Source organism: Schistocerca gregaria, chromosome 9 (genome assembly GCF_023897955.1).
Source record: "Schistocerca gregaria isolate iqSchGreg1 chromosome 9, iqSchGreg1.2, whole genome shotgun sequence".
Taxonomy (NCBI): Eukaryota; Metazoa; Arthropoda; class Insecta; order Orthoptera; family Acrididae; genus Schistocerca; species Schistocerca gregaria.
Window position 1 is genome coordinate 140,100,271 of NC_064928.1, and position 14,911 is coordinate 140,115,181.

Genomic DNA, 14,911 nt, shown 5'->3' on the forward strand with positions numbered 1-14,911 from the left:
AATTATTTGCAGTGTCTCGTTCCCCATATTTCTTTGGTCATTGAGCAACTCCATCACACAAGTATCCGTGTTTGTCCACTCACCTTTCCTCCTCTCTTTCCCACCTACTCATCACAAAAACTCTATCACTTTTCCTTCATTACTCTTACACAGTATATAAATACACAACAACACAATTAAATAGGACAACGCATATTTAATTAAACACAGAGAAAAATTAAAAAAATTCTAGATCAAAGACAAAGTAGTGGCAATGTTGTCAACACTACAGAATACGGATTTAGAATCACACAAATAAACAGTGAACACTGATGTACGAGAAAGTGTCGGTGTAAAACGTAATTAAAGCAGCAAAAAATTAGACCACAAGTGGCAGTGAATAATGAAAAACGAAACAAAAGACGTGCTAGCAGACAGTATGTCCAGAACTAAGCGAAAAATCAAGCAGAAATTACCATAAGCAAGAAACCAACAAACTCTTAATGAACTGCTATCCGATCTTAAAGACAAATGAAATTGTAAATATCTGATTACAGGCCAGTGATGACACTTTACTTCAATGAAGCGAAACACGCATCTTCATGTAGTTGTAGTGATAGAACAAAAAGTATCAGCACCGTTTGTAAATGTTCCCAACAGTTTCTTTCTCTGCAGTGAGAAATTCAATGACGACACGCTGCTTGTAACGTACATCACTTATAGACGCCATGTTGAAACATTGCTGCAGCTACGTAGTCTGTCGGAGGAAACAGAAACCCCGAAAATTTGAAATAGTGGATACCTGCAATTTCGCATTAGTACTATTGTTGTTGGCTAATACAATGTAGTGTATTACCTTTTGGGCGACCCTCGTCTATTGGTCAAAAAAGCTCTATACTCTAGAGTGATTCCCCGATCCATCTTTGTTCTGCTTGTTTACTTTCTTTGACTCGTATTACTATGGTGACTTCACTTATATATCAGGAAAAAAATCATTCCAGACATCGTATAAGTATGTATTTGAGGATTGTTCATGAGTAGGCATAGCGCAACGCACTCTTTTTCCGATAGCAGGATGGTTTTATTCATGACTCAAATACATCATATTATTCTCGACTCTTTCGGATACAAAACTGTATTTATCTACGTAATCTCCTGTTCAATGCGCCGGCCTTACACTACGTTATTGGAAGGGCCTGGATGACCACACATGGTTTCACTCCACTAGTCGATGTTGGAGCCAGTGTAAAGCTGCATCAGTAACTTCCCCATCATGCACATGCTGCTCCCCATAGAATGCATCCTTCTTTGGGCCAAAGAGATGGAAGTTGTGAGATATGGGCTGTAGAGTGGATGAGGAATTAAGTTTTGTAAGCTCCTCTCGGGTGCACAGACTTATGTGAGGCTTTGCACTATCATGGAGAAGGAGAAGTTCGTTAGCATTTTTGTAGCGACGAACACGCCAAAATAATTTCTTGAATTTTCTGAGGGTCGGCCGGCACGTGGGGGATCAAAATGGTTTGTGCGACTTTGTTGTGATGATGACAGACGCCTCCCCCAACGACTTACTGTGCTTTTGTTCACTGCCAAATTTCCATAGACCGTCTGCAAGCGCTTCTGAATACCTGCGACGTTCTGATGTTTCGCCAAAAGACATTCAATGACAGCTGTCTGCTTGGAACGCACCTTCGTTACAGATACCATTTTAGAGACAACGTACAGCGCCACCGTCCATCGGAGCTTCATGAAACTATAAGGGCTGAAGCGGGAATATTCGACGATGTCGCACAACGAATTCTGCATTATTTCAACCGAAATCAGCAGAGAAAAAATGTGTAGCATTACTTATTGAACGGCCCTCACACAAGCTAACTGAAAATTGAAGCAGCTAGAAGACATGGCAGGATGAAAATGATTTGAGTCGCAGTTCTCCGTGACAGGTAGAATGCCAACCAGACTGGAAGAGTGTCATTTGTGTTGGCTCATAAGACATATAAAGGGCGTGGCCAGCACCAGATGTCGAGTAATCACTGTGAAGGATGGAGAGATGCCGCATACTCGTGTGAGACAGCGTTATCAGTACTCGACAGAGCTTGAAAGTGGCTTCATTGTGTCACTTCAATTGACCAATATATCCGTATTTGTCTGGCATTCGGATGTGTCAGTGTGACGATGTTGGTCTGCAGGGGGACGTGGGGGCAGGCATACTCATCGTTAACATTCTGGTCAACCCTGTGTGATCGTCACAAGGGAGAGCTGCCATATTGTGCACCAACAGACGTGGCAACCTCTCGAGTCTGCGGGTATCATCCGAGAACAAGTAATGGAGTCCCTGCTACGTACTGTTGGATTGGGTTGTTTGGGGAAGGAAACCAGACAGCGAGGTCATCGGTCTCATCGGATTATGGAAGGACGGGGAAGGAAGTGGGGCGTGCCCTTTGAAAGGAACCACCCCGGCATTTCCTTGGAGCGATTTAGGGAAATCACGAAAACCTAACTCAGGATGACCGGACGAGGGATTGAACCGTCGTCCTCCCGAATGCGAGTCCAGTGTGTTAAGCACTGCGCCACCTCGCTCGCTACTTCCTGTAATTGCTTGAGAGTAGCAGCAGCCGTACTAGGGAAGTAGCGTTGATGTGTTGGCACCGCAACAGGAAAGGCAGCGTTTAGGATGTTATTCAATCTGTATATTGAGCAAGCAGTAAAGGAAACAAAAGAAAAATTCGGAGTAGGTATTAAAATCCATGGAGAAGAAATAAAAACTTTGAGGTTCGCCGGTGACATTGTAATTCTGTCAGAGACACAAAGGACTTGCAAGAGCAGTTGAACCGAATGGACAGTGTCTTGAGAGGAGTATATAAGATGAACATCAATAAAAGCAAAACGAGAATAATGTAGTCGAATTAAGTCGGGCGATGCTGAGGAAATTAGATTAGGAAATGAGACACTTAAAGTAGTAAAGGAGTTTTGCTGTTTGGGGAGCAAAATAACTGATGATGGTCGAAATAGAGAGGATATAAAATGTAGACTGGCAATGGCACGGAAGGCGTTTCTGAAGAAGAGAAATTTGTTAACTTCGAATATAGATTTAAGTGTCAGGAAGTCGTTTCTGAAAGTATTTATGTGGATTGTAGGCACGTATGGAAGTGAAATAGTTTGGACAAGAAGAGAATAGAAGCTTTTGAAATGTGGTGTTACAGAAGAATGCTGAAGATTAGATGGGTAGATCACATAACTAATGAGGAGGTATTGAATAGAATTGGGGAGAAGAGGAGTTTGTGGCACAACTTGACAAGAAGAAGGGGCCGGTTGGTAGAACATGTTCTGAGGCATCAGGGGATCACTAATTTAGAAATGGAGGGCAGCGTGGAGGGTAAAAATCGTAGAGGGAGACCAAGAGATGAATGCACTAAGCAGATTCAGAAGGATGTAGGTTGCAGTAAGTTCTGGGAGATGAAGAAGCTTGCACAGGATAGTGTAGCATGGAGAGCTGCATCAAACCAGTCTCTGGACTGAAGACCACAACAACAACAACAACAACAAGGCCCGTCCACCTTTTCTTAGAGGACGCACAATCATTCTATGCCTATGAGCTAAGCACAGGGAATAAGAAAAGGAGGAATAAGGAGATATACCATACAGATGTACAGATAATACCAACGAATACTACTGTTATGTCTGTATCCTTTGTTTTTCTTCGTAAGCCGAAAGAACATAACGCACGATGTAACAACCGTGCTAAGCGCCGAACGAGCGAGGCAGAGTAGGATGTACAAATCACCCGATGCCAATCTGCGATAAACAGCAGCAACTTCAGGAATTTTGCCTAGAGAAAACGTAAAGCTGGATGACAGTAATTTATTTCATCAATAGCACAATTTCATGACATTCATGCGAAAAAAAGACAGTTCAGCCTTTAAAAACCTTTTGGCATACGCCTTTAAAAACCTTTTGGCATACGAAACGTGGGCTGCTTGTATCAGATCATAGTTTAAAAAAGAACTTTATTCGGAATTATTGAAATTGGGGGAATATTACTTTACAATTCCATGACATATTGACAGCTTTTAAAGGGCGTTCGCTTTCACAAATGTCCAATGGAGAAAGCAACACAATAAATTGCAAATCGACACAATCATAAAGATCATGTTCTTGTCGTATAATTTAAAATTATGCTTTCAAGAGTTATGTGAAATGATTTTAAGAAAAATAACGTTCTTGATAAAATGGGTTCAAAACAGAAATTTCAGTTCCGGTACTTAACAACACATTATTATTATCTCTTTATATGTCTAATTGAAATTTCAAAAGTATTGCATATCTTCCCGCTTTGCGTCTCAGAAGAACAGTTATATTGATTAATGAAGAACTTTTAGTGTATTTTGACATAAGACAACCTTAGGAAGAGAACTGAGCAGTTAAGAAGACTGGCAACTTAGTTGCTATCGTGCTATCATAATTTCCAAATCAGAAGAATGTTAAGTGATAGTTTAAGCACGTTGAACACTGATCTCGCAAAACAGAGACTGTAAGTGGTTATTAACAAACGCGTTAAAATACCTAGCAGACTCTATTTCTATGCAAAATCCAGCTACTGGAGCATAAAGTCTGACTAAATGTAACGCAGGGTCCGGCTTTTCTATGCTGGTGGCAGAAAATCGCAACACCGAAAAATAATTAATGTAGACTAATGAAATTTCGTGAATGCATTTGTCAAGGTAATATATTTCAGGATTCAACATTGCAAGATACAGGTTAATGTGTGTCCGAGATGTTGTTGCTGTAGTCTTCGGTCCTGAGACTGGTTTGATACGGCTCACCATGCTACACTATCCTGTGCAAGCTTCTTCATCTCCCAGTGCTTACTGCAACCTACATCCTTCTGAATCTGCTTAGTGTATTCGTCTCTTGGTCTCCCTCTAAGATTTTTACCCTCCACGCTGCCCTCCAATGCTAAATTTGTGATCCCCTGATGCCTCAGAACATGTCCTACTAACCGGGCCCCTTCTTTTTGTCAAGTTGTGCCACAAACTCCTCTTCTCCCCAATTCTATTCAATACCTCCTCATTAGTTATGTGATCTATCCCCCCAATCTTCAGCATTCTTCTGTAGCGCCGCATTTCGAAAGCTTCTATTCTCTTCTTGTTCAAACTATTTATCGTCCATGTTTCACTTCCATACATGGCTACGCTCCATACAAATACTTTCAGAAACGACTTCCTGACACTTACATCTATACTCGATGTTAACAAATTTCTCTTCTTCAGAAACGCTTTCCTTGCCATTGGCAGTCTATATGTTATATCCTCTCTACTTTGACCATCATCAGTTATTTTGCTCCCCAAATAGCAAAACTCCTTTACTACTTTAAGTGTCTCATTTACAACCTAATTCCCTGAGCACCACCCGACTTAATTCGACTACATTCCATTATCCTCGGTTTGCTTTTGTATATGTTCATCTTATATCCTGCTTTCAAGACACTGTCCATTCCGTTCAACTGCTCTTGCAAGTACTTTGCTGTCTCTGACAGAATTACAATGTCACCGGCGAACCTCAAATTTTTTATTTCTTCTCCATGTATTTTAATTCTTAATCCGAATTTGTCCTTTGTTTCCTTTATTACTTGCTCAGTATACAGATTGAATAAAATAGTAGATAGGCTACAACCCTGTCTCATTCCCTTCCCAACCACTGATTCCCTTTCATACACCTCAACACTTATAACTGCCATCTGGTTTCTGTACACATTGTAAATAGCCTTTCTCTGCCTGTATTTGACCCCTGCCACCTTTAGAGTTTGAAAGAGAGTATTCCAGTCAAAAGCTTTAAGTCTAGAAATGCTAGAAACGTAGGTTTGCCTTTCCTTAATCTTTCTTCTAAGATAAGTCTTAGGGTCAGTATTGCCTCGCGTGTTCCAATATTTCTACGGAATCCAAACTGATCTTCCCCGAGGTCGGCTTCTACCAGTTTTTCCATTCGTCTGTAAATAATTCGTGTTAGTATTTTGCAGCTGTGACTTATTGAATTGATAGTTCGGTAATTTTCACATGTGTCGACACCTGCTTTCTTTGGAATTGGAATTATGATATTCTTCTTGAAGTCTGAGGGTACTTCGCCTGTCTCATACATGTTGCTCACCAGATGGGTTAACGACGTCCTCTTGAGCAGTCCCCGCCTGGAGATCCGAATGGGGGACTATTTCACCTCCGGAATATTTTACCCAAGAGGATGGTATCATCATTTAATCATACAGTAAAGCTGCATGCCCTCGGGAAGAATTACGGCTTTAGTTTCCCCTTGCTTTCAGCCATTCGCAGTACCAGCACAGCAAAGCCGTTTTGGATTAGATTTGGATTAGATTAGTTTTTCGTTCCGTAGATCCGTGTTGAGGAGACCCTCGTGGATGTGGAAGATGTCAATTTCTTTTTTTTTTTCAACTGAAATAACAACACTAATAGTATAAATTAATACAACACATCATTTGTTTCTATTAAAAAATTCGTCAATGGAGTAGAAGGAATTGGCCACTAGTAAGTCTTTCAGGCTCCTTTTAAACTGATCTTTATTTGTAACTAATTTTTTTTATGTTTGCTGGCAAATTATTGAAGATGAGTGTTCCTGAATAGTGGACCCCGTTTTGAACTAAAGTAAGTGCTTTTAAGTCCTTGTGCAGATCATTTTTGTTCCTGGTATTGTATGTATGAACTGAAGTGTTTGTTGGATAAAGAGATATATTATTTAGGAAAAATTTCATTAAGGAGTAAATATACTGAGAGACAGTAGTTAGTATAGCCAGTTCTTTGAAGAGGTTTCTACAAGACGTCCGTGAGTTTACTACACAAATAATACGTATTACATGCTTTTGGACTCTGAAAACTTTTGTTTGACTTAAAGAGGTACCCCAAAATATTATACCATATGACATTATGGAATGAAAGTAGGCAAAGTATGCAAGCTTTTTCACTTTTATGTCGCCTATGTCTGCTAACACTCGAATTGCAAATACAGATTTGTTAAGGCGTTTCTGCAGTTCTGTGGTGTGCTCCTCCCAACTGAATTTATTATCAAATTGTAATCCTAGGAATTTAAGACTGACAACCTCTTCTATCTGCTCTTCTTCATACTTTATGCATGTGCTGGGTGGAAACCTCTTACAGGTTCTGAATTGGATGTACTGAGTCTGGTTAGTGTTACAAGGCCAGATCGGTCAATCATCCAGACTGTTGTATCTGCAACTATTAAAAAGACTGCTGCCCCTCTTCAGGAACCACACGTTTCTCTGGCCTCCCAACCAACGGCATCACTGGAACCGAGACAGAACGAGTTTTCAGCAGAAACCACCACAGACCATTGTCCTACTTTCCAGTGAGCTCTCTCTTGAGTCGCAATACACGCTACAGGGTGTGTGGCTCGGAGCTCTTCTTGGAGTAACCGGTCTGCAACAATTCGTTATGTGACTGTGGTGGGAACTGAGGCTTATATGGCTGCTGCAGATGCGACGTGATGTGCTGTAGCCATACGCCGAACACGATGGTCTTGCCTGTCCTAGTGGCACGTGGCCGTCTGACGCCTGGTCTTGTAGCGAGCGTACATTCACCTGACCACCGCTGACAGCAGTCACGTGCAGGGCAACATTCCTGCCAAGTCTACCTGAGCTATTGCAGAAGGACCGTCCAGTGTTTCGTAGTCCTATTACACGACCACGTTCAAACTCAGTGAGGTGCTGATAATGACGCCTTTGTCGCCTTAAAGGCATTCTTGACTAACATCGAGTTACAACGAACAATCGCAAAGGTAACTAAGGCTCACGATCACTACAGCATGTACCGGGTGATCAAAAGGATAAATTTGAAAACTTAATAAACCACGGAATAATGTAGATAGAGAGGTAAAAATTGGCACACGTGCTTGGAATGACATCCGGTTTTATTAGAACAAAAAAAAAAAAAACAAAGTTCACAAAATGTCCAACAGATGACGCAGGACAGCAAAACGTCAGTGACTGCGCATGACAATCGTGTGTAAAAGGAGCTGTAATGGGAGAGAGAATCAGATGGGCCGACAGTCGCAGCATGTTGACATTACCTGAAAAGGCGCTTTTAGTGAAGCTGTATTATGAGAATGGGGAATGAACTAGTTCAGCGTTACGATCCTATCGCCATGGGAAGGGGATTCGAATGGGTAAAGGTCCGTTGACAAATGCAGCTGTGGCGAAAATGATTTTGAAGTTCGAAGCCACGAGTTGTTTAGACGATAGACCCCGTAGTAGCCGACCGAGCACAAGGCGTAATGCTGGTGAGACAGTTCAGGAAGAAATGGGGACTGTAGCGGGTTCGTCTATGCACAGGGAAGTCAGCGCTCGTGCAGTCGCACGTCGTACAGCCATTCCATACACTACTATTTGGTTGGCACTGAGGCGTACCCTCCGATGCTATCCGTACAAAATCCATCGGAATCATGAACTGTTACCTGGAGATTCAGTGAAGCGAAGGAATTTGCGGTGTGGGCGTTTCAAAAGACGGCGGAAGATGACGATTGGTTGAGTAACGTGTTGTGGACCGACGAAGCTCATTTCACGCTCCGAGGGTCTGTCAACGCCCACAACTACAGAATTTCGGCTACCGAAAATCCTAGAACTGTCGTGGAAACTCCATTGCACGACGAGAAAGTCGCGGCATGGGTTGGATTTACCACATTTACCGTTATCGGGCCGTTTTTCTTCCAGGAAGTGCGTGATTCTGATTTAGTAACTGGTACCGTGATGGGTGAGAGGTACGCCGATATGTTACATAATCACATCATCCCCAGCCTGGCTGATAAACACCTGCTGAAACGTACGATGTTTATGCAGAATGGCGCTCCACCCCATGTCTCTAGACGCGTGAAAGGTCTCTTGCGGGCGTCGTTTGGTGATGATCGTGTGCTCAGCCACCACTTTAGTCATGCTTGGCCTCTCAGGTCCCCAGACCTCAGTCCGTGCGATTATTGGCTTTGGGGTTACCTGAAGTTGCAAGTGTATCGTCATCGACCTACATATCTAGGGATGCTGAAAAACAACATCCAACGCCAATGCCTCACCATAACTCCAAACCTGATTTACAGTGCTGTTCACAACATTATTCCTCGACTTCAGTTATTGTTGAGGAATGATGGTGGACGTATTGAGCATTTCCTGTAAAGAACGTCATCTTTGCTTTGTCTTACTTTGTTATGCTAATTATTGCTATTCTGATCAGAAGAAGCGCCATCTGTCGGACATTTTTTGAACGTTTGTATTTTTTTTTGTTCTAATAAAACCCTATGTCAATCCAAGCAAGTGTGTCAATTTGTACCTCTCTATCTACATTATTCCGTGATTTATTCAGTTTTCAAATTTATACTGACTTTTTTATCAGCCGGTATTTCAAGCTAACATGATTTGCATCCTGATAGTGGCGCTACTTGCGCCACCCTTATGCGACTGGCGCGAAATCTGAACAGGGATTGTCTTTCAGATGTAGAAACACGCCTACCACCTTTCGTTTGTATCGCTCAACTGCTTGGTGTTGTGATTTCTTTCGGTCCGTGTATTTTCAGATCTGGAAACCCTACCTTTACCTCACGGACATCCTATGTTCTCATGTCCCACCTCTCATGCTACAGTATCCTTATATCATTTTTCTGTAGCACTACGTCTGACCACACACGGCCCGTTGAAAGATGACTGTTGTCACCCTTTCATGGGCGTTAAGGGCACTTTGCGACCTCTCATGCGTGCAGTTTGTAATGAACTGCCTGTAAGTCTTGTTTCATGCTGCTGCAGCTACGCACAGCCCCTGCAGATGGGGTTACTTCAGTTACTCAAAGTTTGTTACCTCATTCTCTTTGTATGTGTTGGTGTATAAATGAATGTGAGAGTGACAAGGTTTTGAAGTTAGCACCACATGTCAGAGACAGTACAGTAGTAACTTAGCACTGTCAGTTGAACTGGGCTGTTTTAGGCAGCAGAGTCCAGGGAGCTTCTTGACCAGTAACAAGATGAGAGCAGGGAAAATAAATCCCCGCAGAATGTCGGCACTGTCCTTCCGGTGCTTAAGGGAAACTACCCCACCATTGGCCGCCCAGAGGATAGCTAGGACTCGTAGTGAAACCGGTATATGTTGCTGGCTTTCCGGAGGTAGTGGCGGCTGGTTCTCGTCGTGCGCTAGGCGTGAGGAGTAAGATATTGAATTCGTTTAAGGGGATTGTAGTGGGTCATTAATCTTTTATCTTTCATCTTTGATGCGAATTTTAGCCAAATACTTGCTTTAATTAGTTAGTTAGTTACATGTGGATCATTTCGCATGATAGATCGTAATATTGTCCAGTTTGATAGAGGAAACACATTAGAACGTGTTAGTCTGGTTAGAGAAATGCTATCACAGTCTCCTTCAGGTTCGTTTATGTTAGTAAAATGAGTTGATGTGCAATATCTTGTTTGTTGATTACATTTTGCGAGAGAGATTAGTCTCATAACCAGCGCTTTGTTTGAATTTGAGCCATCCCTCTGTGATTATATAATCCATTTTCTTAAATCTTGGGCTTGACGTTTGTTAAATTCTGGTTATCATTAACTTATATATTGAATGGAAATTTTGTGTGGGGTTCAGTTTTTTCTTTGTGCCTACTAGGATGCTCTTTGTCCATTAGGAACCCATGTGCTCAAGATCTCACAGCTATTAAACGGTAGTATCTTGTATGTGTAGTATGTAAAATTTGTGCGAAGCAGATACCTACATTTCATCTGAATTATTTTTGGTAATCATTTTGTTGACTTTTTTCAAAATGTTGGCGATCATGTGCCTTTAATGTGGCTTCTCCCAACATCCACTGTTTTCATTCTTTGCTTGGCTTACTGACAGCGGAGAGTAATATAAACCATGTCTGACCATTTTAATGGTATAAGTGCATGAGTGAATTTTGTAATTTCACTCTCGATTTGTGAAACTTGGTATCTCTAACTCTCCGTTGTATCCACTACCATCGATCCGTTTATCCAAATGAGTCCCTCACCATAATAACTAACCATGATTAACTGCTTCTGTTCGCACAATGAATATTGTGTACTGAATAAGCTCCAGAGAACTATTAGTGGAAACCTTTTGCTTTTTGATAAATACATTGTCACCATTTATGATGAAAAGTATCGCATTGGTTACACAAATGATTTTGTTACTGTGAGTAATATTAGCCATTCTAACAATCTGTATTTGACCCTTAGAAAGAAATGTGTCTACAGTGCCAAAGCATATTTAAATAAAGTAGTAAGTAAAACGAGATATTGTCAGTATGATAAAATCTAATGTGACTTACAATGCGTTACTTTCCCTGACACCGTCATTTAAAATCACATTAACTGTTTTATCAAATCCTATTTTGATTCATTTATTGAGTCATATCAGTGTGCCCTGGGTGAGTCAATAAGACAAGCATGTTAATCAAAAAATGCGACGTATCCACTGGCGCACCTTTTCAACAATATCTGCAAGAAAATTAAACTCATTCGTTCATATCCTTTACACTATCTTTCACGTGGCATCCCTACTCAGGATCCTTCAATTATTAAAGCAAATAAATAATATCACATCCACATATACCTTTATATATACATATATAATTTCTTGGTTACCATCTGATTCTGATTTAAACTGTTGTCATGATGGCAATTGTTGGCTGATAGTTTTTTGCCAAACACAACAGACATCAGTAAATGTTGCACTTGAGTACCACTTACCTGCTATTAAGGAAGAATTGCCAATAGACAGTACAATACTTCTATTGTCCGCAAATGGTGTCGGTATTCACACATAGCACTGGCACAACAACTTACCACCTATGAGAACGTTTTTGACTAGCTTCCAAACACTGCACACAATTCATTAGGGAACACAGCGTAACATCTGTGCATATTCGCTAACGACCATCAGCCAAACATGTCCACTAGTTTGGATCTGGACCATGGTTCGAAATAAGTGCATAATTAAATTCTGTTACAAAATACCAACACTACAAAACTTACCAACCATCTGCAAAATGGTCCCCAACAGCGAAGAATCTGGTGTTCCAGCTCTCTGAACTGCTCCACAACCACCATGATGTGTGATTCGAGAGCCAGTGCTTGGTGGATCTTTGTAGCAGAGAGAGCTGCAGATCCCGTTTCTGGAGGCCTCACCCACGCAGGGTTAGAGGACTCTATGTAGCCTCGAACCTCTTCCACACTGCAGTACTTGAGTCTGGTGGTCACCGACCTGCACAGTGTCACCTCCTTCCTGATGTATTCGTCTACAATTTTCTGCCACTTGCTCCAGCCACCTGTCAAACACACATTCTCCTTGTTCATCCACTGCCGGAGATTCTTACACAAACTATCAGAGATGGATTCGCATAGGAGGCCACCCATACCGAGCAGCTCTTCCAGCTCCCCATAAATGTTGTCCGTAATCTCCTCCCAATCCCTCTGCTTGCACAACAAGTAGAAATGATTCACGAAGCTGGGGTCTCGACGCACTGCCTTCTGCACCTGTGGGTTGTCCCAGTTGAGCTTGTAGAGGTCACCACCAGCGTGTAGCAGCTCTAGCCCTGGGACACTGTCCACATCCTGGCTCACAAATATGTTATCTCCACTTTCTCCCAGAAAGGCATTTGTCAGCAACACAAATGTGACCCTGTCCATCTTAAGTGACTCTCTAACTTTTACATAGGAGGCACAGTACTCCCTGATCCCAAAGTTGCGTTTAGGATCCTCAGACAACCACTGTTTACTGCTAATGCGCATGTTATTGAGGGAGATCTTGTGTTTGATTTGCACTAGCAGGATGTCCGCCTTTGTGTCTTCCTTAGGTCGCCACACCAGCACCAAGTCGTCGAACCTGCCTGCATCGCCATTGTTGGCCGACAACTGGAAGAGCAGCCTGCGCTTCAAGCAGCGTAGGAAGACCAAGGCTAGCATGCGCTCCTCGTACCTGTCCCCTTCTCCTGAAGCATGTGCTCTCCTGTTGTATTCCAAGGCGACAGACCTACAACAAGCAACATCATAATGATGATGAGGATGATGATTTTAGGGTGCTCAAAGGTGAGAGTACAAGCCCTTTTGCTGAACATGAATATATATATTTAATACGAAAGTAAAGCAAAAGCACTCTCATAACTTTCTAATTTATTACAACAGTATAAACTCTTCAATGGCAGCATTTCTCAACAGAGAACACCACTCCTTTCAGTGCACTCGTTGTGATGTTGCCCAAGTTTCTCAGTACTCGTAGAAAGACGTTTTCAGTTGAGCAGCAAGAAACACAAACACCAATCGCTTCTTTACGTCTTTCTTCACTGGAGGCGAACCAGTGGCGTCTTAAAACAGGATGGCTATGTAGGCCAGCAATAATTTTAAGACTAGAGGAGCCCTGTAGTGTGCACCTTGTTATGGTCAAAAAGTAAAGCGGATGTGTAACTGCACTGCATAACAAATTAAAGGACGCTTAAATTCGGAATCTGCCTCAAAGGTACCTACGACCTTCTTCTGTAAAGGTGCAAAGTGCGGCTCCCTGCAACATCACCCTCAGGCTCGGCGATGCTTCAAACAACAAGGTGTCGATACATAAGACAAAAAGGCCAGAGCTCAGAAGTTAATGACATCACACTGGGATCACATTTCACAACAGTTCTGCCCAACGACGCCGTGGATATTTCACACAATGGGGAGGTCGTTGGACCCCCTCTTATCCGTATGTCACCCAAGTGGAAATCCCATGCTTTTCTTATGGGTGGCCAATGCAAACATCTCACACCGAAAAGTCTTCAGGGGGGTAGCTTAACATGCTTCGGTGAAATCACACCATTGCTTGCGGCGTTGATTACCACACATTTCGCGGTCGGAAACACCATTTGCTGCGCGATGAGAAACAGGACTATGCCTTCACAATCTTTGACACTGCTGATGTATTAATTTTAATACTGAAGTTGCTCAAAAAACAGTTTTGAACCTTCATGCTAGGTGCCAGGTGTCAATGTTTTGGCATCGCCAACAATAAATATTGAAAATGTCCGCCCCCAGTGGTTGAGTGGTCAGCACAACAGAATGTCAAAACTAAGGGCCCAGGTTCGATTCCCGGCTGGGTCGGAGGTTTTCTCCGCTCAGGGTCTGGGTGTTGTGTTGTCTTAATCATCATCATTTCCTCCCCATTGACGCGCAAGTCTCCGAAGTGGCGTCAAATCGACTTGCACCCGGCGAACAGTCTACCTGATGGAAGGCCCTAGTCACACGACATTTACATTTGTTTTAATATTGAAAGTGGTACTTTAAGACACCAAAGTGATGATGGTAGGAGGGACATTCCAAAAGTTCTCAAAAAACAAATAGAGCATGGCATCATGAACTATACACTTTGCACTATTTTTCGACTTGTTGGCCACCGATGTTGAGGCATTTGCTCGTAGTGGCAATCAGTAGAAGAAACCATCCTGGTAGAAATCAGTGCCCTGTGATCCAAGGAATTGTTCCACTACTCCACCTCATCATTAGTTTTTAAGTGGTGTCCTGAGAGTGCAACTTTCAGTGGAGTGAAACTTCTTCACTATACACTATGTGTAGGCATTCATGGATGACAACACACTAGTTCCGCATGCCCATTTATACTGGATATCAGCGTGCACCTACACTGGCGACCACGTTGTCGATACACATCGGTCTGCCACCGTGACCAGCATGAGATGTACTCGAATAATCCCTGTTGTCTTTGGCGCTCTGCGCATGCGTCGTTCCTCAGCACTGATTCGCTTTCTGTCATTGTGTCAGCAGTGTGTATGGATTGATATGGCATTTGAGTCACCTCGTGTCCCATATTACCTTTCAAACACAATGACGAAACTTATTTTGGAACGTCCCTCGTACTGTAAGCAGCTTCATTGCTATAAA

At 42.3% G+C, this 14,911-nt stretch overlaps 1 protein-coding gene across 1 annotated transcript in view; it reads right to left on the reverse strand.

Annotated features, from left to right (window-relative positions):
• Window positions 1-14,911, reverse strand: part of LOC126291702 (uncharacterized) — an 82,214-nt gene that overhangs the window by 37,464 nt on the left and 29,839 nt on the right. The window contains exon 4 of the mRNA XM_049985334.1: window positions 12,020-13,016. Coding sequence (XP_049841291.1) covers window positions 12,020-13,016 — 997 coding nt within the window. The remainder of the gene's footprint in view (window positions 1-12,019; window positions 13,017-14,911) is intronic.